General features: G+C 34.6%; 1 protein-coding gene across 5 annotated transcripts in view; it reads left to right on the plus strand.

The window, feature by feature from the left end:
* CERKL (ceramide kinase like) overlaps positions 1 to 25,285 on the plus strand; it is a 57,262-nt gene that overhangs the window by 31,022 nt on the left and 955 nt on the right. For 3 of the 5 annotated variants that reach the window (XM_066999983.1, XM_048061472.2, XM_013171630.3), the window contains exons 3-12: positions 2,352 to 2,483; positions 8,181 to 8,244; positions 12,108 to 12,250; positions 17,314 to 17,388; positions 18,971 to 19,148; positions 19,372 to 19,440; positions 19,795 to 19,823; positions 19,908 to 20,016; positions 23,174 to 23,270; positions 24,521 to 24,696. In XM_066999983.1, coding sequence (XP_066856084.1) covers positions 2,352 to 2,483; positions 8,181 to 8,244; positions 12,108 to 12,250; positions 17,314 to 17,388; positions 18,971 to 19,148; positions 19,372 to 19,440; positions 19,795 to 19,823; positions 19,908 to 20,016; positions 23,174 to 23,270; positions 24,521 to 24,696 — 1,072 coding nt within the window. Of the gene's footprint in view, positions 1 to 2,351; positions 2,484 to 8,180; positions 8,245 to 12,107; positions 12,251 to 17,313; positions 17,389 to 18,970; positions 19,149 to 19,371; positions 19,441 to 19,794; positions 19,824 to 19,907; positions 20,017 to 20,380; positions 23,153 to 23,173; positions 23,271 to 24,503; positions 24,697 to 25,285 lie in introns of those variants that run through there. The other 2 variants (XM_066999981.1, XM_066999982.1) reach the window with 2 other exon arrangements.

Here is a 25,285-nt window from a genome sequence, read left to right on the forward strand (position 1 = left end):
ACAGAATACCAGTTAGGACAGCACCAAAAGGCTGACAGACTGAAATCAGTTGCAGACCAATTCATTCACAGTGTTGTTTAAAGAAAGTTAAAAGATTATTATTATTTAAAAATACTTAAGAACTTTAACTCTATGTGTTTCACACTATATTGTGTGAAAATCTTGTCTTTGATTATGATTGGATTTTCTTTCATTAAACTCAGTTGTTTGTTACACTATCATTGCACTCTGAATGATAATTAATAATTTTTGTCAGAATTATCCATTCATGTCTGTTGGCAATCATTTGGCATGAAACCACATGAGTAGTGTACCATCTATCTACTCAAATGCCACTGGTGAAATGAAAAAGAAATGAGCACAGATTTGGTCTTCCATCAAGAGCCTTTGGAATGCACCTTTGCTTGTGTCCTTTCATGATCGTATTGGTCACTTTTGTATAATGCTTCTTTGCTCTTTTGGCAATACAAGATACTGCTTCATATTCTCAAAATGATTTTTGTAAAAACTTACCAGCAGGCATTTAAAGATTAAACGTTTTCCTCATAGGGTTTTTTCAAGTTAGCTATGGTGGTGCATCAGAGAGAACTCATCAGCATACCATTTATAGGGGAAAAGTGTTGTTGCCTTACTCCTAAACAGTCTGTGTGTCTTATGCTAATATCACTTAAATATGAGAGGGAGGGAAATTCTGTAACTAATAAGATTGGGAAGCTACTGCTTTATCTTTTTCTTTATCATGGATTTTGTATGTCTCAGAGAAACAAAGCAGCCAGTGACTTCAAATTGAAAATCAGTGATGGTTAGCAACAAATTCTTAGTGTTGAAAGTGTTTAACATATTATGTAGTTTGGCATAAATGGGGAACCTATCTCTACTTAAGTGCTGTTTTATTTCATGTGCACAATGTGGCATGTTTCCTGAGGATGTACTTCTTTGTGTAGGTACTAAGGCCTCCTGCTGAAGACATTCAGGATTCATCAGGCATTAACAGTGCATTGGGAGTACACTGTCGCATTAAATTTTCTTTCAGTATCTTTAAGAAATCTTCTAAGATTTACTAGCACAAGTTGGATAAAGTGCTAATTTTCATTTGCAGATTCTTTGATATGTTTAAATGAGTGAAAGAATAATCTATGGGACTTTTATAATCATATTTTGATCTTAAGGAGTACTTTTCCTTTGATGCTAAAACAATGTTTAGTTATAATTTCTCAGAAGATTTGCTCCTGTTCAGTTGTTGAGGTACAGGAAGTGGGGAAACAACTTCAGGAAGTCCCAGCCAACACTTTTAAGGTTCGCGTGGCTGTAAAATTTGAAGTAAGACTCTATATGGGGCAGGAAAAATTTTTCACTCTTGGTTCCTTTTGGAGTTGAGGCCTATTGCTAATTTTCTTCCTGAACGTTGAATGCGGTGTACTTTATCAGACCTAGCTTTCATTTGGCTAAACAAGTGGTAATCTAACCTTAAAACTAAAAGTAAATTGAGAATTTATAAATTAATTAATTGAATATAAAATTGTTCAAATCATATATTTTAAGTAACTAGCAAAACTCAGGTAGTATTTTGCACCACCACTTGCTTTTTGTAATAAATCATCCTCACTCAATAACAGCAACTATAGGAATTCTAGAAATAGGAACTTGAAAAGTAGTGTTTATATAAAAATGTTTACTAATACCCTCCCCCCCCCCCCGCCAAAAAAAAAAAAAAAGGATACAGTGAATTCAAAAAATACTTCCGCAGAAGAAATTTCATTGGCTCAATGTGCAGGACTCAGAGCTGTTTGCATAACAGTATTTCTCAGTGTTGCTTGTTCAGAGTTCAAGTTACTTTGAATACCTAAACGTAGCTTTTAAAAAAATAAAATGAACAATAATTCCTAGATTTCTGAATGTTGATTTGTAATCCCAGAAAACAAAAGTACTGAATTGTGCTGTCAGTTCTGTTGGGTGTTATTGTCATTATGCCTGCTGGCAATGTTTCACTTTAAATTCCAAAAAGAACATGTTTTGATATTTTTTGCCACTTATCTTTTAGTTTCTCAACATTCAACATGCTCCTGTTTCAGGCTTTAACTAGGTTATGACATATACTTTTTTTTTTCTTGGTTCTACGGTATTTTGGTTAATGTGTGATTCATTTTTACTGTTCCTAACTGTACACACAAAAGTAAGCAGTTCTGTAATTTAAAGATACATAGCACATATCCAAGAAGAAATGGATACATTTTTAAACTCTAATTTACATATCCTGTTAAAGTATATTGGTTCTAATATTAAAAATGCAGTTAAGCTGTAGGAATAGCTGGGTTGCGTGCAATATTAAATGTTTTGTGTTTTCTTTTTAGGCTTTCAAAATAGACCAAAATCCTTAAAAGTATTTGTTAATCCAAGCAGCCACAAACAAGAAGCCACTCATGTTTATTATGAAAAAGTTGCACCACTTTTTAAGCTTGCTGACATCAAAACTGACGTCACAGGTAAGTTGCTTCAAAAGCATAGTTTAATCTTGTGTGAAACAAATACTTAAGCATGAAAGACAATTTGAATCTTTATTGACTTTGTCTGCAAGTAATGAATTTATATTTATAATTTATTTAATGTAGTTATAAAATGCAATGTATTTTTTCATCAAAAAATGTTTTAGTAATTCTGTTCTTCATTGAATAGTTTTCTCCCCTATAGCCATCAATACCAATAATGTATCTCATACTTTTAAACCAAACATTGAATAAAAGGAAACAAGCATTTATTGTCTCACAGTCTTGTATATGTTTGCTGAGATTTTTTCCTGCATTCTGACAGACACGTCTTAAAATATTACCTCTCTTCCTAGAAAATTTATTGGTCATGAGATTGGGGCTGATTGGAAGAACATGCTATTTGTAGGTTCTGACTCAGTTTCAGGGATAACCTGAAAGCCTAAGTGATTAATTGGATGGCAAGGGTAGTTCTCACCAGGCAGGCGGGCATGAATCGCTGTCTGGAGAACATGAAGGTACAAGTTCAATGTTGTAGTGATGCTACCTTCTGCTCACTAATAGGTTCTTGATATCAGGTTTGGATTTAAAGCTCAAAATTCTGCCAGAATTCTGCTTTATGCCCTTCTGGCTTTCACTGAATTTGCCCTTTAGCTGTTTTATTTCATTGGCTTTCTGTAAGAAACTGAGTAGGCAAACAACAGATTTTCTTAGTGCAGTAAAATAGTAATGATCTCATTATTTCTGCCCCCTTCTGTGAAATGACTGAAAGTTACTTAAGTTGCATGAAATGTCGTCCCCCCAAATATCCAAGTTTACAGAGAAATGGTATTAGTATTTCCTGCTCCAAATAATTTTATATTCATAGCATTATAATTCCCTTTAATACACTGCTGTTCTTTGGTTACACATTTCATATCCATGTGAAGTGTAAACTCTCTTGCAAGACATTTTAATATCAAAAAGTATTTTTCCCGTGTCTGTTGTAATTGGTTTACAAAACAATTGGTTCCAGATTAAAGAGATGGGGTTTGTCTTGTAGTTATTGCCTAAACTTCTTGTGAAATCATGACTAGTTCAGGCTACATGCCAGAAAGTGCTCTGAGAAAATCTGATTTAGGTATAAGAATATAATAATGCAATACATGTTTGTATGAGATTTGTCTTGCTAATTTTATTACCTGTTTCTATATATTTTAAAATTATTTAGCCCACAATTTAAAGTAAAATCAAATGAAGACTAAAGACACAAAAAGTGTGAAAAAGAATTCAATCTGTTAGAACTATGTAGTGATTTCTTCTTAAATTCTCTTAACTAACAAAGGAATATTAAAAGCTTTATGTGAGTTTTAATTCTCACAGATGTATTTTTCACCTGCAAGACAAAGTAGCATAAACAAATTATTAATAATGAATGCTGTCTTCTTAGAAATTGAGCATAATGTTGTTTGGTCACAATTTTAAAATATTTTATTTTTTTTTGTCATGCAGATTTTAATAAGAGATTACTAACTATGTCATGTTTTAAATTATTACTTAGCTGTTTTAAGCAATTATTTAAATAAAATTACCCTTTAAAAATTCCTTACTACTGGTTAGTGTTTCATTTATTTTTACTGTGAACATAACCTTGATTGTAAAATTCAGCTAAAGGCAGAGTTATCATTAACGTGTGTAAGATTACGTTTTTAGCTATGTAATGTCATCTGAAATCCTAAAGCATAATATATCAAATATGTACCAACAGTTTTAAAGATTAATTCATAGAATTTAGTATAAGCTATGATTATCACTCTCAGTGATTTTAAAAGCATTTTTCCTATTTGAACAAAAGCAATTTAAAGTTTATTTTCAATTATTTTTCTTTTAAATTCTGAAAAGAAACTTCTGTTTTTAGCTAGATAAATGTTTAATTGCTTACCTTTAAAAATAAAGTTATTTTGCTAACATCCAAATACTGAAGTGCTTATTAGCTGCCTAACACTCCTCCTACAGGCAAAATGAGAAAACTACATTAGAGTTTAAAATGCTAGTAGAGAACTAAATAATTAAGAGCTATGCATTAAAAAAATAATAATAAAAATAAAAAACGGGGACTGCATGAAAGTCTTGTTCACTGGTGACATCTAAAAAACTCTTAAGTGCTTCATTTCAAGTAAATGTAACAGATTTTTTCCTCCAATAATTGTTACGGCTTTTATTTGTGATGTTGAAGTGTGCATCTCATTATTACTGCTTTTCTGAAACACGACCAGTTACTTCCATAGCAGTGTACAAAGGCGTATTGTGTACTACAAATTGAAGGCTTCTCTACAGTTTTTACATTGAAGATAGTTTACTTCTAGTCTTTACATATATACTTCTTTAAAGCTTAAAATTCATACAGAAAAATCTTATAGCAAATTCGAATCTCTGAAGTGATTTTGAGTGCATATACAATGCAAGACTTTAAATTTAATTAAAAACAACAACTGCAACAACAAAAAATATCAAACTTGGACAATGAAGTGATGAAAGACAGAACTCTGCTCATCCCATCTCATATTTTGGTAGCTGGCTCTTGGTGTTACTCTTTAGTGTTTTTGGTTCTTACATGATCAGCCTTGTCATGACTTAATTTTCACTGTCAATTCTGTTGGAATAAACTTTTTTAGATTTTTTTTTCCATATTACTTTGCACACTAAAAATGCATTGATTTTACTGAAAATGACCACAGGTCTTAAAGGGTAATGTATTTTTATACAGTCTTTTATACAGTCTTTTAAGAGTTTAGCAATTATGAGTGCTGCTGTTGGGATATGACATTTAGAAGAACGGTGACTCTTCTAAAAGTCCAAAAGCTTCCCCCAAATCTGGGACACCTACAAGTATTGGCAAATACTGCTGATTGGCTTTATTATTTTAGAAACATGATAATCTTGCAAAATCCTACACAAACTTAAGAAAAAAAAATAAAGGTAACCTCGACAGACTCCTAGTTTGTCTTCTCTTTTTAGTTTTGAGTCTTCTGCTTCCATTTATGCACAATTACAAGCTGGATGTTTTGTCAAAAACAATAGCCTTCTCCCCTCCACCCCCATCATTTTTAAGGCAGAATCACAAAGAAAAAGAGAATGATTGAGAACTGGGCAAAGAACATTGGTTTAAACTTGCAATACGCTAAATAACATTAATATTATTTTTTCCTCCAATGTTAACACCAGTTAATCTGTTGTTCTTATAAGCAGTTTTAATCCTATTGGCACTAGTCTGTGACATGAGTGCCAGCATTTAGGCATGTCATGTGGAAGTGTCCCACATTTTGAAGCATTGAACCAATTATATATCACTTTTTCTTTATGTGGGGACTGAAGCCTTAGCTTCTAGTTTTGCTACATGAGATATGGTGTTACAGTGTTTTGGATTATATGATTCTGTTCAACTCAAAATCACTCAATTCCCTTCTTTTCCCTACTGTAATTTAGAGCTTGGGAGCAAAATGCCTTTAAAAAAGGAAAACATTTTCAATTAAAATCTGTGTTAGAAATCGTTGAAAAAAAATAGTATCTATGCCAATTATGTTACCTGAATCCTTCTTAAACTGTGAAAGATGCTCTTTGTTCCTCTTAGCAAAATTTGGTTTTCCTCCTGAATTACAACAGGAGCAAAATTTTCAAACATCTATCTTTTTTCCAGGTATCAGAATGACTTTTACATGTCCATCTGTAGGTTGTCTAGCCTGCAGAGAACTTTTAGACATGGTCATTTTACGCCTGTGTTGATTTTTATTTATTTATATTTTTTTTATACTTGATAGATTTTCTATAAGTTGTCATCAAGTTTTTTATTGGAAATTTTATTTTTTTCATTATTGTTTTGTCACAGTGCTTCAGAATGGATACTGTGTTCCTCTGCCATTTGCTCATCAAATTTTAAATTTCTTGGAATCATCCCAAGACTTATGCCTAGCAGTAGTTCGCCTGTGTAATTTCCAAATTTCAGCTATTAGAAGCAAAGAGGATGGAGTTCCCATCAATCTGTGACTCTTTTTTACTTCCTTTACTGATTTCTCTGTAGACGTGTGCCCTCTTTATTTTCATGTCCTTGTTCTTTGAGCGAATTAATATTGTAATAATAGATGTAACTTATATTGTTACATTAGGAAACTACCGAGCATGTTTTCCGTTACAATATAAAATCTTATTTACCATACCATTTTAATTAGGTTGTACTCAGAACTTTCTAAATGTCATTACCTTCATTCAAAAAGCAGGCATTTAACTTGGTAACTAGCTGCATGTTTTCACAGGAAGATTTTATTTCTTCATTGAAGTAACGGTAAGGTATTTGAATCTTTCTGCATCATTTTTGCACACAATTTTATTGATAATTTTTTTCACAAGCTGCACATACTGCTAGAAGTAGTGTTACCATCTTTAAAAACAACACTGAGTACAGTGGTAGCTTAAATACTGTGCTCTGATCTTCCTGAATAGGTCCTGCATGAAAGCAATTCAGTAAGTAATGCCTGAAAGTTATTTTAGTAATAAGCATTTATGTAGCAAAATGATAATTATCTAACTTTGATATCAAAATAATTCTAATTTCTCATTAAGAGTTTCTAAAACACCAAGTGCTAGAACTTTGCAAAATTTGAAGTTAGGTGCTGATAGACAATTTTTAGTGCATAATGTAGAGATTCTATCACTTTCATTATGATTTTTCTTTTTTAAAGAATGGGTTAGATACTATTATATATGTGTGTTTGGAGAGAGAGAGAAGCGTTTTCTATTTTTGTAAGCAGCATTTGGGTAGTCTGCAGAAATACTATGTTATAACAGGTACAGATACAGAATGATTGTTTTAAACACCACGACTAATAATTTTAACAGTATTTAGAAACACTGGAGAAAAGCCTCGAACTATGCTAGCACCAGGGACAGACAAGCATGAAAGATTAATGTAATTTTGCATATAATGATGCACATTCTTACACAAAAAATCCATCTGCAAGTGTCATGTCAGTCAGCAAAAATCTTTGATGGGTGGATGCAGCTGGGCTGTCTCTTCTGGCAAAGCTGGCCTAGAAAATGCTAAATGTAGTTATGATGCTTTGTGCCATCTGTAGTATGCCAGTTTATCCTGTCTTCGCTGGCATTTACGGTACTATGTAGGGTATCAGCAAACACAGAGACATCAATGTAGAGTGACAGATTCATTTCCTCCAGAGGCTATGAACTCTGGTGTATACTTGTGCCACCTTCCTCTGTGTGTTATATTCTGTTGTCACTGGTATTTGGCTTGATTTCATACTTCTGTGTTTAACTCATATTTTTGACTTGGCAATTTGCATATCCTAACACAAAGGCAATTAAATGTGATTGATACTGAAATAATTCGGTCTTAACTGAGGATATGCTTACATTTTCCTGAAGTTTACCAACTGTGTCAGTGCTAAAACTTTCATTTTGATGCAACAAACATCTTCTCTAATTTTCTGGATTTAAATGTACTAAATAGGCCTGTGTCTGATACCATCTGAGTTTCAATGTCTTGTCTTTCAGCTAGTCTGACTGTACAACTTACCTTTCATAATTATAATGCATTTAATGATCAGAAAATATATTCTGCACCAAATTACTGTATGTTCCTTATGCTAGAAGGAAAAAAAATATTTTATCTAATCTTCTGATAATAAATAATGTTGTTTTCCACAGTAACTGAATATGAAGGACATGCTCTCTCGGTACTGAAAGAATGTGAACTCCAGGCATTTGATGGGTAAGTTGGTTAGAGGCAATGAATGTTAGTAAGCCTCATAACAGTAGTTTTTATTTGTATTCTATCCAAAGCTATGCCAGTAGGTATTTCATGAGTTACTCCATTTCAAATATATATTCAGTCGGAGAAAATCAATTCTAATTAGGTGCTTTATTTTTTTATTACTTACTGAAAAAATTATGTATATTAGACTGATAAATAATGGTAAATAACCATAAAGCTTTCTTAAATACATTTCATGAAGACTTCATTCTGTATTTGCAAGAATGAAGCAAGTGCTTTTTATTTCACTCTATCCATTCAAATGCCTCTTAAGGAGAACATTTTATATAAAAGTTACCTGAATGGTTTTTTGTTTGTTTTTTTTTTGTTCCCATTAAAAATTCTAAAATTAAATCATTCAAGCTTATTTGAAGTCAAGAATGAAAATTTTTGTTCAATCATTTTTAAAAACCTTGCAGTTGTGTAGATTAATACTGCAATCTTAGTTATTTTTACATTTACAGGAGCATATTCAGTTGGAATTGGAATAAATTGGAATAGGTTTGTGTGCTGTGGAAGTCTAACAGCATTTCTCAGAGCTGTTATCAGAATATGCAGTGAGCTACACAACAAGGCTTAAGTGTTTTATAGGCTGATTCAATTTTTAGTAGTTCTAGAAACTCACAGAGATACGTGAGAAAATTTATCAGAAGATGTATTTTAGGTATTTCAAATTTTGAGGATAATTTATTTCAATCTAATAACTGCCTTTTGGGGTGATGGTTGGGGAACCAGTTTGTCCTGGGAAGCAGATATGAAGGCAAAAAGGAAAAGCCTATCAGGTATTCTCTTGCACAAACCCCTTCTGCTCTGAACCATATTTTATTGTTTTGTCTGTGATCATTGGGTGCAGTTACTGGAGTACTTGTGTGAGGCATCTCTCTAGTAGCCAGATACAAAGGGAAGTAGGAACAGAAGAAGCTGGAAGAAAATACCATGGTGACTGGATGTTTTTTTGGTGAAAAGATCCCCATCCTTTCTAAGTTGGTTGTTCAAGTGTTTGCTTTTGGCTTGTAGGTGTTTGTTTTTTTTTTTTCCTTCCTCTTGTGTGGAAATTAAGTAGATTTTATTAACAGAGGTTATGAGTAAAAATGAAATTTCTGAAGTGTTTGAAAAAACTTTTATAACTTCCCCAAAAGCCTGGCTTCCACCCATGTACTCATTCAGTAAAGCACAATAAGAGCATCCTATTCAATATCTAACTTGGGATGCTTTTTTGATGCGAGGTTGTAGGGAAAATGAATTGCAAGGGTAATTTTTTCAACTGATGTAGCTGGAGATATCTTGATGGGTTATTCAAGAAAACGCTTTGGTGTTTCCCAAATAAAATTTTAATTATAATTCTAGTTTATTGAAAATTAAACCAGAAAATGTATGGGATCTGTTTTGAATTGAAAATTAACTCCATAGCCATGAAATCATACTACAGATGAAAAAACACCCTTTTAGCAATTCTAGTAGCCACCTGACATGGTGTCACTTCACTATTTCCAGTGAGTCTTGAGAAGTTTTACTTGTATACTGTGCACTGTTGTTTGTGACTTGGCAGATTCCAGTTCTTTTCAGTTGTGCCCTGGCTTCCTGTCCAGTTTTGTTCAAGTCAGCTACTGTATCTGTCCCTCAGTTCCCTGTTTACAATGTAAACAGGAGAACAGTGCTTCCCTACCTCCAAGACAGAACAGGTTTTTATTCATTACAGTAGGTAAAAAGTACAGTAAAATACAACTTCTGATCTTGAATTTCTTTCCAGAAGAGTTATGTTAATGTTGTCTTTCCAAAAGAGTTATATTTCCTGCATGTTAAACAGTATATGAAATAAATTAGAAGCTTTCAACTTGCCAGTAGGGTGTTGGAAGTTCTTTGTATTTGTATCTTGGTGCTTTCTGTAAGCAATACTGCTGTGTTTTAATTCTTTGTCAAATCTGTTTTTGTCTGGCTTCTATTTCATTTATTTTCTCTGATTTCTCCAGCTCCCATTATGTTTTGCAAGATCATAGACATGTCATGCTGCATCTTGTATACTTCAACTCTTTTGCTCTTCCCCCTTTTTTTTTTCTTACTGACATAAGAAATTACCCACGTTGGCAATGTGCTTTTCCCCTGCCTTGGGGCCAAGCTGTGGTGAGAAATAGAGTGCATTTGTGATGCCTCTGAGCTGCATTCTCTTGTTTGTACAGTTACAGAAATATGCGAGGTATATACAGGTATTTCTTCCCTAATTAGGGGCCTACACTATTATGGATTTTGTTTAAAGTAGCTTGGGTTAGTCAGACTTTAGGGAACAGTTGATTAAGAAACTTGTGTCTGATGGCTAGACAGATGTTTTTTCCTCTAAGAAGGCTTCTTCATGGTCTTAGTTAAATCTGTTTGCTCAAGGCTTTCTACTCCTTATGCATAGCAGGTTCTTGCTGATTAGGTCTGGAATCCCTGGTGCCTGATGGTATCTCTTACTTCTGGCCAAAAAGGCAACTCCTGATGATTAATGTTAAATTAATAAAAAAAAAAAAAGTTTGCATATTTTTGTTGTTGTTATTTTGTGGATTATTCATCTGTGTATAACAACAACAAATACAGCCCCCCAAAATTAGAAGAATATATATCTGTTTTAAAAAGTATTAATATCCAGCATCCACATCTAAGTCCCTCTAGGTGTACAGTTTATCATGTTTTTGTTGCTGTGGCAGAGATATTTAAGCCTAGGTATAAAACAAGAACTAAACCAAAAATGAGGTAAAAAAAAAAAAACACACAGATGATGATTCCTGATTATAAGCAGGAAGAGAATGGGATCCAATGTTTCTTTCTTTCTTTCTTTCTTTCAGCAGTGTTTAGCTAGAAGGAAGTGGCAATATTCCCAAGAGTTTAGTAATTAAAAAATAGACAGAACCTGTGATAGTTGAATTTAAACATTTAGAAACACTTTTTTTTTTTTTTAAGCTTACTGTGTTTCTGTGGTTGAATTATCGGACAGTTTCACAACTGCATTCATATAGATGTATGAAAGAAATGGTTACTTTAAGTAAGTGCCTCCTAAAGTAAACCTGACTTACCTATATTTTAAAGGTTTGGAGTATACTATTACCATTTTTATCTTTAAAATGTGTATGTTAATAACCTCTAACTTTCAATTATACAGATTGGGAGAATCAAATTCTAAGTTACTTAAATAAAACTAAAAATAACAACAAGAACAAAAAAGACACTTGCTGTAACTGAGCTTTTACAGACAAATGCATTCCTCTCTATAGCCACAGCAGGTGGGAGTTTAATTACATGCTCCAGAAGCAGTGATTAAGTACCTTCATGCAAAGGATTGCTGGTACTAGGGTTTTATACCTTCCTAAATCCCTCAACTGCCTGCATAGTATCTGGGATTAACTGTTTTCAAGTATTTTTAGTTTTATTGTAATATTTGGTGAGTTGTTATTATAATGGTAATTAAAAAGCAGGAGAATGCTTGTGTGGGTCAGTACCGAAAGGTTCGAAGAACTTCTCCACTGAAGCACTTGAGCACGTGCTTAATTCCTGTGCCTGTTCGGTTCTGTGGCTCCGGTGCGCTCACGTAACTTGTGATAAGGTGAAGTTGTAATTTATAAGCTGTTAAACACAATTGTTACTACTTGGATAGAAGGAAGCAGAAATAGGGATTCTTATATCTTACTAGTTAATATTCGCTGATCTGGCAGTAGAGCCCCAACAAGTCCTTAAGAAAGAATAGTTTTTAGCTACTTGCAGTGCTGTTATGTAGATGGGGTGTGGTAGCTGTGCTGTCCTTGTTTGCTCAGTTATGAAACAGCTTTTGCATTTTTGTTTTGTAATAGGGTAGTTTGTGTCGGTGGAGATGGATCTGTCAGTGAAGTTGCTCATGGTCTGCTACTTAAAGCCCAGATAGATGCTGGAAAAGGTACAGACTATATACCAGCGCCTGTCAGAGCATCAGTCCCTCTTGGAGTAATACCAGCAGGTGAGGCTAAACAGTACTGTTACATTTTGTCAGTCATCTGTTTTAAGTCCCTCTGGCGTGTTTTATAGTTCTGGCTACTGAAGGCAGTTCTTGGTGCTAAAGCTTCAGTTACTTAAGGGAACTATTGAATAAATGACCTAAATTAGTGATTTAGATTGATTACAAATGACTAGATTTTAAATCATTATGATAATTTATAGTAATGGCACAGATGAGCTCTTTGCCTAAAGGAAGTAGCTCTGGGAGAATAAAACTAAAATCATCTTCAGTTGATCCATGCAAAGATCACATTTTGCCCTTATTTGCCAACAGAAATGATACCAAATGTAAACTTTATTTTCTAGAATGTCTTTAATATAAGCCATGGTGATTTTGCTTCTCACTCTAGTTTTCTTGGCAGATTCTCATTTGGATTCATGCTTACAGTCTATTTTTAAATGGTGTGCTATGAATACATTTTTCAGATGGTATTAAAAAAATACTGTGCACTCAAAACTGCGTATCTCTTCTTTATTTCTATAGATCTGAAAATTCATAAAATATATGCTTTTCTTTTGAAAAATACTCTTGCTCCTTTCTTTACTTGTACTTAAATCTTGTGTGTTTTTTTTTTTTTCCTTCTCCTCCAACATTTCCGATTTTCCCTTTTCAGTATTACTTGGACCAGCTAGAATTAGTACAGGCAAGGCTGATACTGCACTGGTATCTTCCATTTGAAAGAGGAGCAGTATTTTTGCGTGGAAAGTACCCTGTGGTGTGGCTGTTGATGTGACTGTTGTTGCAATTTCTCAGATGTTTATAACTAGTAAGGAAAAAAGCCCTGCAGCCAGGTGAACAGCAAATTGTTCTTTTCATCTTTTTACTAAAAAGGGAGCAAGTCACTTCCAGATAGAGCAAGCATGTTTTAAGTGCCTTACTTTGCACTTCTGAAAGCAGCATTAAAACTAGCTTCTAAAATGGTGGCTTCTAAAAATGCAAGATTTTACAAGCTTTTTTTCAAGTTTAAAAAAAAACACAAAAAGCAAACTTGAAAATGTCTTGGGAAAAGATGCAATGATCTCAAAAATGAAGCAAATAAATTTTATATCAGCAATTTGACCATCACTTGTTAATTCAGGTGCTGTGAAGGTCTTGACGGTGGTGAGATGGGAATCTCTCCAGCTCTTCACTCCATGCTCTCTGTCTGTGCTCAGGTCACTGTGCATCATCGTTAGTGCTTATTTTCTTCAGTTTGTCAACAGATGAGTGCCATAATCAAAAGGGATATGTAGACGTAAAAGAATAACGTGTTGACTTCCATGGCAATAGACTTCCTTGAAAGAGTCTGAGACCAATTTATATAATGATAGTATGAGAAGTTTCCTAAAAATGTTCTGAAACTTACTTTATTTCAATACTTGTTGACATTTCAAAAAGTAGTTAGGAAATAGGTAAGTGTGATACTTGTGTACATGAAGAAGATGTACCTTAATGGTCAGTTAATCTTTCCATCCCCATAAATCTATTGAACCAAATCATGAAGATTTTCTAGCTGACTAAGAATAGAAACCATGTTATGGGATTGCATGCCTTGAATGGATTAAAATCTGGTTTGGGCCACTCTTATTAGTAGTTAGAGCAGCATTTTGAAGTTTCAGACCACTTGATGGGGAGGAACTACTTTTGAAACTCTCACCTCCTGGACAGAAAGGTCTGAAGGGAGAGCGCATTTTTACTAAAATCCTCCACTGAGGTAGCGGACCGAGCTGCCTTATTCTGGTCAAAATCAAATGGATGAGATGTGGGGAAGCCTGCAGAGGTACTGCTGGCCATAGCAAGAGTGTTTGTTGCTATGGGAACTACTGCTAAGGAACTGTATGGAGGGGGAATCAGAGGCAGGGGAGGGGGAACTGGAAGGGCATTAAAAAAGCAATCCAGTTGTTATAGAACAAGAGACAATCTGTATCTGATGACTGCGAGCCTTTTAGTCCTAAATGGTTCATTTAAATAAATTCATGATTTCCAATTAATTCGGAAAATAAAATATTACTGAGGGACTGTTAATTTCTGCGATATTTCAGGCAAAGAACCAAAATGTTGGTGCAGTTTTCATCAGAATTTTAGCTATGCTTGACTAGGAAGTCATTACATCACATTTATCTGTTTGGATGGGGGAGACATTAACAGCCTTATGAATATTCATGTTGTCTGGTTAATTAAGTTAATTGTACTGCAGAAGTGCTTGCACTTCCAAGGACAATTTTTTTCCCTACAATTTTTGTTTGCTACCTTCATCAGTCATGCTTTACATGACCTGCAGACACTTTGTCCTTACTGTGACGCTTTTGTGCGTTTCGTAGGAAGAGTGTTGTAGGAAGTTGTTTGTAATGTCAGGAAACTGGGTGAGTATTTTGAGCAGAATTATGGTTTTGGAATAATAAAATCTTGTTTCTGTGTAAAAAAAAAAAAAAAAAGCTGGTGACTGAGATGCTGGAGTTGTACGGCTGAAACCTCTTTCTGCTGGTTTACAGTAAATTGAGTAGTTGGGTCGAGATCTAAAAATGTGACCCTCACTAATTTGTGAGGAGTGCAAAGCCCATACATGAGCATCAAAGAAGGTTATTAGTCTCTGTAGTGTAATACAACAGTGGTCAGGGGAACCATCTTGTTATTGGTAAATAATATTCCAAGCTTGCCTAGGGCAGGAAAGGTTGGAAGAAGTTTGTTGACTTGGAAAGATGAATGATGGCATTAAAGTCATGATTATTGAATCACCATTTAAGTCAGCAAAGATTGAAAGCTTGTATTCTAGCTTTTTTTTTTTTTTTTTTTTTTAAATGATGACTTTTATTGTTATGGCCTTGTTGTTTATAAGCTTTCTTTGTGGCATCCTGTTTGTACAGGACACAGATAATGAGATGGATGATTCAGTCATCATTGAGGTCAAGATGCTGTTAGGCATCTATTAAGAGTTTTTTCTGAAGAAAGTGGTGGTGCTTGCTACTGCAATATTACTGTGCTGGTCCTGGATCTGAAACTTGAAGGGCTCATCTGGATGCAGTACTTACATTTCTGAACACAGGCAGAACTTATTTCTTGGGAGTCGGGACAGGACAGCGTTTTGTTCTTCTGCAAATGTTAATGAGCTCCACAGATTTAAGAGAAGGGTGCAATTACTTGTGCTATCCTGTTTAGTAGGGATGTGATTTAGCTCTCATTAAAGTCAGCATGAAGATTGGTATTGATTTCAGCCCTGACCATTTGTTATCTTGCTGCCATCTGTATTGATGAATTACTTTTCCTTAAATGAGGAATTCCAGGTTTAAGAGATACCAAGTGTGATCTTCAGAATTTTATTCCACCCTGTACTCTTTTACTGTCTTGATCTTCAGTGACATAGAAATACATAATAAACTGAACTTCCTGTTAGTGTATCTAAAGAAACTTTCTTTTGGACTAAAAAAGCAAAAATTTGCATTTAGCTTTTGGAGTTTATCCATCTCTCAAAGTACTTCGTAAGCCAAATCTTCTTATTTAAATTCCTTTTTTTTTTTTTTAATTAGGAAAAGGGGAAGTAAACTTAATGGTATAGTCACTGTAAAATTCTGAGAAATATGTGAATTAAATTGCATTTCTGTTTGAGTTGTTCAAAGAATCAAACTGCATGTAATCTGATTTCTTCCGTGTACCACTGAAGATGTAAATTTCAAAGAATGTTTTATGTCTGTTATCCTGAGAGATGTACCTCGCTTATTTCCTTTACATAACAGGAGCCTGGAGGCCCTCACTCAGAGCTTCTCTCTCTGAGGTTGTGAAGGCTTTCCATGAGGCTCTGAATTGCTTTCAGAGACTCTAGTGACCTGAGGGAGGTAACAGGTACCCTGTGAGATACTGAGATAAAATTCATAGTTATTTTACAAATCACTGGAAAAGAAATCAAAGCATGTAGTGCTGCATAAGAAAAACAAGATGCCTTTACAGCTATGTAACTGTGCACATCAATGTTTCCATATTTACTGTTGTTTTCTACCACTAATGGGACATCAAAGATTGCAGAGTTTTGAGACTGGCATAGATTTTCAGTCTGGTACAGGATACTTTTAAAGTGCTTATTTGAGTGCCTCTTGTTTGAAATGTAATGGTCTCTTCCCTTCCTTGATTTTCTCTCCTCCTCCCCCCTACTTTTGACAAAGTTTAAATGCATCCATAAAACTTAAGGCAAATTTATCATCCAGAATTGTCTACTGCTGCTGTAACATATTAAATTATTCAAGCAACAAGAAAATGATTTGAAAATCTGAGTAAGTAAACTCATTCCTTTATGGAATGTTAGGTTCTAAATTGTTCATTTGTAATTTTTGTAGTTTTAATTAATGTGTTATCAAATTATTCATGCCTTACTCAGTGCTCTATCCTGTCTGCTTGGCGGCAGGCCTTGGTGTTCTGTTTGTGCAAAAGTGGATCCTGTGGCCCTGCTACTTGGCCAAGTTAAAGCTGTTTTTCAATCATTAGTGTTGTTCTCATATGTAAAATTGACACGCTATAATCAACCATATTCACGGGTGCTTCTAAGAACCTAAGAGGTAGTCTGCAAGGGGAAAAGCGGCTAGCTATCTTTGACTAGATCTTGCAGATTTTATTTATTTATTTATTCTGGGAAACTTGCTGTTTTATACTGGCAGGGCATTCTATTCTTTTTCCAACTTGGAAAAACATTTCGCAAATGTATCCTGTTAGATAATCTGCCTTCTATTATACTTCCTCAGTATTGCACTTCGGTATAAAACAAGACATTTTTAAAGGGGGATTGGTTAAAATCTAAAAAAGCAATATTTACTAAACTCTTTCCCTCCCCTCCTTTGTTTTTTTATGGCACTTATCAAAGAATTTGCAGAGAGGATTTTGTAGACCTCTGGAAATTTTTATGCTTTTAATTTGTACTATTTATCATTTTCGCTGTTACCAAGACTAAACAATTGGGAGGAGGGACTTTTTTTTTTTTTTAATGCAATTATAATATATATTTCTTGTCATCCTCAATATATCTTTCTTATTTTTACAATAGTTTGTGTTTACTTTTACAGGTACTACTAATATTTTGGCCCACACTCTCTATGGTATTAAACATGCAGTGACTGCAACGCTGCACATTGTAATGGGTAAGTACTTTTACATACATTTTATCAGCTTTTAAATAAGAAAGAAGCATTTAGAAGTTTGCCTTAACCAGGTGTTTAATAAGCACGTGGTGTTATACTATAGCGCTGTAAACTAGATTGTAAGAGTTTTAAACCCAAATGACTTTATCCTGATTTACAGGGTATTAGAAAGTACCTGTATACCTATGTGGAAAGTTTTTTGCATATAGCTCAGTAACAATGGTTCTGGACCTCATCTTCTGTTAACAAAGATCTGCCATGGAATAATGTCTGATTTTGGCATTTGTGTCCTATTGGTAATGTTCTTGTAATGCAAAAAGTAACCTTTTCCAGACTTGATTGTGTGAACTGTTACTCTGTATGTTATGCAATGATTGGTTGCATATTCATCTGCTTACTTTAATTTAATGTACCTGCCGCTGACAATAGGAAGCTATGCAATACTTTCTGCTTGACAAAGTGATTAGGATTGAACTTTTCAGGGAAGTATTGTCATATTTCTAAGAAATTATCATTTAGCTCTGTGTGCATTTCTTTTAAAAACGAACAGTTTCCATAAGAAAGCTTTATTAAGTAGAAAAGCTGTATTACTTGCCATTCAGTCTGCACAACAAAGAGGTTTTTGAATGTGAAAATGCAATTATGCTAAAAGGAAAAACTAAGTTGCCAGTGGAAACCTTGTTTTCAGGACTTAGAAAGTATGAAATGCTTAGTTGAGCGATGATAATATTCTTCCTAAAGCGTTTTTTCTTTAGGGCACTTTTTTTTTGTTGTTGTTTTAATAAAAAAACAGAGAACAATGGGGAAGGAAGTTTCAGCCTGAATGTTTGTTTTTCATACCTTTGCAGTCAGCAGTGGAACTCTTTGCTATGTTGTTTAGATAGCAATACATAAATTTACATGCAAAATCTGAACCTGTCTTTTTAAATCAGACACTCAATCTACTGGAAACCACAGGTTCTATTGCAGAAAAAAACTATGTACCCTGTCTTGAACGGGATTAGGTATCTAAATTCTCTAACTTTAAAAACAATTCATGGAATCATAGAATGGTTTGGGTTGGAAAGGATCTTAAAAATCATCTAATTCCAACTCCCCTGTCATGGGCAGGGACACCTTACACTACACCAGGGTGCTCAAAGCCCCGCCAACATTTGCAGCCTTTTCACCAAATATTTATAATGATTAAACATTGTACTAGAGGAGTTTCAGTATCTCTTAAATATAAGTTTCAAATGTGTTTATGTAGCAACATTACATTTTCTCTGATACTGATTTCTGAAAAGCTGTAGAGTAATTGAATGCCAGACCATGTGCAGCCTGATGGATTGGCTGGATTTTTGCAATAACAATTTTAACATTTTGAAACATCTGAACATTGTTCTCTGAATTGAGTACTTTTACAGTTTTGATTGTATCTAAATTGATTTCAGTTTTCATTAGTAAAACTTGACTTCCTAAGAAGATAAGAGTCTAGAGTTCTTTCTCTCAGTTAAGTTAGCTGGATAGGAAATGGTAAGTTGTATTCAGTTAAAATACAGATGTTATTTGTAATTTCTGATCTTTGTCTTTGAAATCTTAGGTCATATTCAACCAGTAGATGTCTGTACTTTCAGTACTCCAAGCAAGCTTTTGCGTTTTGGGTTCTCGGCTATGTTTGGTTTTGGTGCAAGGACTCTAGCTTTGGCTGAAAAGCACCGTTGGATGCCCTCCAATCAGCGGAAGGATTTTGCTTTTATCAAAACACTGGCAGATCTCAAGTATACCATAAGTTGTTATATTTTTCTAATATTCCTATTTTTCTTGAGGATAATCCAGTAATTAATGTGGTAAAATATAGACAACAGTAGTTTAGCTATCTTATTATCTGTTAGAGATGCTAAATTCATTATATTCAACATCTTAAACATTTTAACTGAATAAAAGTTTGTCTAGCAGTCAGAATATTGGATTACGCAACAATAAATGTCACTGTTTTCCCAGGCCAGAGGAATGTGAATTGTCATTTCTACCTCTACAAATTCCACAGGAAGACTCTCATGAAAATGACAGGTAAGCAAAACTGAGTCAAACAATACAAAATGTACAAAAATGTGCATCTTTGAAGATTAAAAAAAAGTACAAATCCTTTTCTTTGTTCAAATTTGTACATTGGGTAAAACAGTATCTTAAAAAAATATTCATTTTGACAACTGTATACTTTCATATTTTGTAAAATGGTCCCTGTTTATGAGACTACAGAGGACTTAATGCAAAGCAGTCTTTCTCTAAATATTCCTCTGTTATTCAGTTCCATTAATACTTTCCTCCATTGAGATCTTGTTTTTTTTTCTAAACTAATATTGTTTATATATATGTTCTGAATTTACTTGAAATTATTTTACCTACATGTTTTCACCCTTTCAGAAAGAAGAAAGGGAAAAACAAAAAAAAAGGTGAGCCTTATCTTTTATTATTATGTAAAAATGAACTGTGACTGGTTAAACTGAGTTAATATAGAATTGCTCTGTTATATTTAGGTAGCAAGGATCAATGGCACAAAATTCAGGGTCACTTCCTGAATGTGAGCATTATGGCAATCCCTTGTCTGTGTTCAATGGCACCAAGAGGCTTGGCACCTAATACGAGGTCAGTAGAGGTTTAGAGAATTAGTCATGTCTATAAATTCTGACATCTTACCTTAAGACCTTGGCTTTTCTGAGAATACAAGTGTGTGTTTAGGTAGTCTAGACCCTCTGGAATGGGGGAGGGAGCATGGACTGCGGCAGACTCGATAATCCCAGAAATTGTAATCAGTTTTTGGATCAGGCAAATAAGGTCAAGTAGTCTAACTAGAATAATGAGTGGATAATTGCTGTGATTAAATTAGTTGGCAAGTCCGACTTAAGCAGTAGTCATCTGTCATAGGTTCTGGCTATATGTAGAAACTTCATTCTTGGATTTTATTTTACTTTTTCCAATATAAAGGTGCCATTCATCTTTTGCTTTACAGCCAGGAAAAAACGAAGTATGAGTCTTTCTGCTGTCAAGAAGAACTGAAATTCACACATGTATTCTGCCTTAATTTTGCCAAATTTGGGAAATGCAGCTTTACATGTAGGGTTTTGGAAAACAAATGAGTATGTAATCTGGTTGTTGACATTGATTCATTTTGCCTCAGCTTATTGTTGAGAGCATGCTTTGTGGTGATCAAACAGCTATCAGGTGATAAATCTTTGCAGCTGATGTTTTCAGCGGATGATAAGCAGAATAGCAAGTACGAACTTCATGAACATGAAAATACATGTACATGAAATACAACACACTCCCTCACATAAGAATTCAGAAAATTTTCTTATATATTCAGAAACTTTATATGTAAAACCACTCATAAAAGATTATGGAATGTGTGGTTTGTTTCATTTGATTATCTTAAGTGAAAATATACATGCGTTAGAACTGATCAGGTATTTCTCTTTGAAATTACTTAATGATCTGGTAGGATTTGATCTATTGAAAACAATGTAGAAACAAGTGGTTTTGATGGAGCTCTTCTTTGGAAGTTTTCTGTGCTACAGGAGTCCTGCAGAGGTGCATATGCCTCAAGATAGTGCTGTATTATTTTCCCCTCTAAGGAACTTTGTTCAGCATTTACTCTGTTACAGTCAGTAGAAAAATTCTTACAAGAATTCATAGAATCATAGAATATCCGAGTTGGAAGGGACCCGTAAAAATCATGAAGTCCAACTCCTGGGTCCCCAAAGGACCACCCAAAAATCAGACCATGTGTCTGAGAGTGTTGTCCAAATGCTTCTTGAACTCCATCAGGCTCAGTGCCGTGACCACTTCCCTGCCCTGTTCCAGTGCCTGACCACCCTCTTGGTGAAAATCCTTTTCCTGAATAGGTTTGAACAGTCTTGAAATGAATAGTCTTTTTAAGCTTTGCTTTCTCTTTCCATCTGTTCTGGCACCTCCTTCTCAGTGATGAGGAATTTTATGGCAACTCCATGCAATTATTGCAGCTTTGAATGAGTCTGTTTCTCCTATAGTTGTTCAGTGGATCCCCCTGTTTTTATATATAAGGAAATCCTTTTTTACACTCTTAAAAATAATCTTAGGAGTGCAGTCAGCTGGTAGGGTAGGAAGAGTTGGTGCTTCAGACACGTAAATTATTCCTCATAGAGAATAATATCTTGACTGTAAAGCTTTCCAGCACAGGAAACAAATGTTGCACAAATTATTGGAGGTGCAAGACCCGTTATCAGCTAAAGCAGCTAAACTCAGGCAGCATCAGCTAAATTCAGCTATATTTCTTCACTCTGTCTTATTTTTTCCCTGAGAGCTTTTTGCCATGTGAAGACATTTGAAGCAGTATGAATGCTTTGACTACTGCATGGAACTCTACTTATCCTACCCTAAATTTACAGAAATGTAAAGAACTGTCTGAACTATATGAGCCATGTAGGTTGTTTGTGTCTCACAGTGTATTATGCGTCATTGTAGTTTGGACTTTCAAAAGAATTAATGAGAATTTTTAGTCATCTCAGGAAATACAAGGCCAAAAAGCAGAATGCATTGCCCAGTAACCTGCTATGTCTCTTCCGGTAACAAATATGATAAGAGACGACTTTTTCAATTCCACCATTGCTGTTTTCTAAATCAGTAAACTAGTGCTGTGCAGAGTGGCTTGCTGAATGGTTATATAAAAATTATCTTTCTAGGTGGAGCTGTGTTGCAGTCTGAAAACATTCCAGTTGTAGTTGTCAATGAGTCAGGGGCCTATGAGTGGGGAGACATGAAGTAGTAGGCTGAAATAATTTTTTTGAAACATTCTTAGCCTTTTTACCAAGCGTACCTGCTGAATAAATAAATATATATATTCAGAAGATATGAAATACATAATTGCTATATGAAGTACAATCTCAACAGTGATTGGCATGTTCATCAGATAGGCTTGTTAAAAGTTGGTTTGTTTCCATAACTTCAATGAGACTTAGGAATGGTTGTGTTGAGATTCAGGTTGTTAGCCTGTGACAAGGTACAGTTGCATTACGGAGTCTGTGAAATAATACTAGCTCATTGTCTGACCCAGATTCTCAAAGATGCTAAATATCAATGCAGTTGGATACCTTGTACCATTGAGTAAGAGAAGGCTGTAGTTATGGTCTCTTCTTGATTAACCTCTAGTGTACAACGACCCTTTTCCACAAAATTCCTTTCAGTTTTTTAATTCTGTTCAATGTGAAACATGTAAATAGAACTTTACAGACAATTTCTAAGAGATTCTAGTTGGAGAACAGGATCTTTGTTAGGGTAGCCTGAGTGCTAACGGAGGAGGTGAGTGAGTCCATCTGCACTGGGTCATATAACAGGAATGTGCTTGCACGTGTCAAAGGGAACAGCTACTTGGCATATCTCTGCCTCACAACATTCATGGTGATCGTTATTCTTCATTGGAGTGAAAAATGTAAAGATAAATCTGTGATTTTTAAGAATTCTACTGTTAAGTAGAAAAGCAGTGTTTGTTTTTTAAAATAATATGCATTATGTCCAATAAATTGTATATATTGATAAGGAAATAGAATTTTATTAGTACAGTGTATGTTATAGAGATGCTAAATAACCTCAGTTGCAACATTTTAATTGATCTATAGCGGTATGTTTTTTGTTCTGTTTTGGCAAAAAAGTATTTATTTTTTAATTATGACTATTCTATTAATTTGCTCTTGCTCCTAGGCTTTTGAAGAGCCTATTAAACGTCTGATAATCAATTTATTTCTGGGAATTAAGTCTTTCTGCTTTTCAGGTTGAACAATGGAAGCATGGCTCTTATTGTTGTACAAAATACTTCTCGAACTGAGTTTATAAAACACCTGAAAAGATATGCCAGTGTAAAAAATCAGGTACTGTTGATTTCTTTTTGGTGATTATAAAAGAACAGTTAATCGTGAAGATAGACATGCTGTAAGAGTTAATGTTAGCATCCTCATAAGGAGACTTAGCTTCCTGTCAGAATACATTAGCCCCCTTTTTATCTGATTTTTTTTTCTTAAATCACTAGACTAATACCGATTAGCCTATTTCAGCCCATCTGTTGTGGTTTAAATTGTATTTTTGCTGTACCCGTTGTTTTATGGGTGTAAAGCAATTCCAGAACAATAGAGGAAATGCATGCTGTGTTTAAATCTTGTGTAGTACAGACATCAAGAATACAGACTGGGAGGGCTTCATGCAACTCTGTAAGAAATAGGTGAAGTCCTTAATTTCTGCAGATCACTGAATGTTATGTTGGCAGCATCAAGTTATGAACATGAATCTTAGCAGAGATGTGTTCCATGTAGTTATGAATGTTTGTAGAACTGTACTTCAAAATTATGGTCGTCCTATTTTGGAAGAAAAAATGAAGCATTGAAATACAGTGCCTTACTGTTGTCCTAAATACCCTGTGTATAGTCTGAACATCCTGTAGTCACTCAAATGTTTCAGGATTATGCGAACTCACTTTTACAGGTAGGTTTGGATTAGATAGCTATCCAGCAGTCAGAGAGTTTGGAGGAGAGGTGGTGATAGTTCCATGTGACAGCACTAACAGATGCCTTTAGGAAATAGTTTGTGTTTTCCACTTATGCCATAGCTACAGTCTTTGAGGAAGGTGGCTTTGCTTTTCTTTGCTTTTATGGTTAAAAATTATAGTTAGAAATTAGAGATTAAGTCTTTAAATATCACCATTTACTGGAATTCTGACTGGCCTCATTGAGGGCGGGTTTACTGGCAATGATGAACAGATGATAGGAAAAAATCTCCTTTTACTTTCATGTATTCTGAAAGCATATGCCATTTTGGCATGTGAAAAATATACCACCTCACCTGTAAATTGAGCAAGTCTGATACAGGAATGTAAATGGAACAATTTTATTTTTATTTTTATTTTTTTTCCTGAGGCACTATTTAGGATAAAAATAGTGTGTTAAACCATAAATGTTAGCCAGAATATATAATACCTCAAGTGGTCAAAGCTAGAGTTGTGTTTTCATATACTTAAGAACATCCCCCCCCCCAAAGAAATCTTTTTAATTTCAAGTAATCCAGTTTGTTGCTAAACTATCACCTACAGCTTTCATCTTTGTTTGACATAGATTTGTGTTTGGTTTAGTTCAATTTTCCCTTTGTTGAGACCTACACAGTTCAAGAAGTAAAACTGCAACCAAGATGTATAAGTGGGCTTGATGCCAAAGAAAATACATATTTGAATGCCACTTCTGCAGAAGGAAATTACCCTTGGAATATAGATGGGGACTTAATGGAAGAAGCATCAGAAGTTCATGTTCGGTAAGGCAAAGTATTATATTATGGACAGTATACCTATAATAGATTAGTACTGTAATCTTATATGTATATTAAATACAAATGACACCAAAATGGGGTATTGTAAATACTGTAAGAGTAGTATTAACACTGTGCTAGAGCTCTGCCATATTGCCTTGTGCCTATCTCTGGAAAGGTTTGTTATGCCCTCAAGACCTCTCCTTTCTTGTGGTTCAGCACCTTCCAGCTCCTCTCCTTCCCTTTCTGCAAGTTACTTTACCCTTCTGTTTCTTTGAGGGGAACAGATGTAGGTAAAGGTTGGTGAGTCCTGGGAGGAGCTTGTTTGGGTATGAGGATTGCTGCTTGGAAAGCCCTGTTTGCAACCTTAACGCAAACATGCAGTTGTTCAATTGTGGGAAACATAGTGCTGCTTGAGAATAGTGTCCCTATGTAGGATCAAAAAAAGAATATTAATACATGGGGAAATAGGACTATCGGTAGAAATAAATAAGAGGCAGCTCATTTTTCTGCAGTGTACACAGGATTAGTTGAAGGATCAGTTGAGGTAACATTGTTTGATGTGTAAAATAAAAGGCTGATCATATTATAGGAT

The sequence above is a fragment of the Anser cygnoides genome, chromosome 6 (assembly GCF_040182565.1).
Source record: "Anser cygnoides isolate HZ-2024a breed goose chromosome 6, Taihu_goose_T2T_genome, whole genome shotgun sequence".
Taxonomy (NCBI): domain Eukaryota; kingdom Metazoa; phylum Chordata; class Aves; order Anseriformes; family Anatidae; genus Anser; species Anser cygnoides.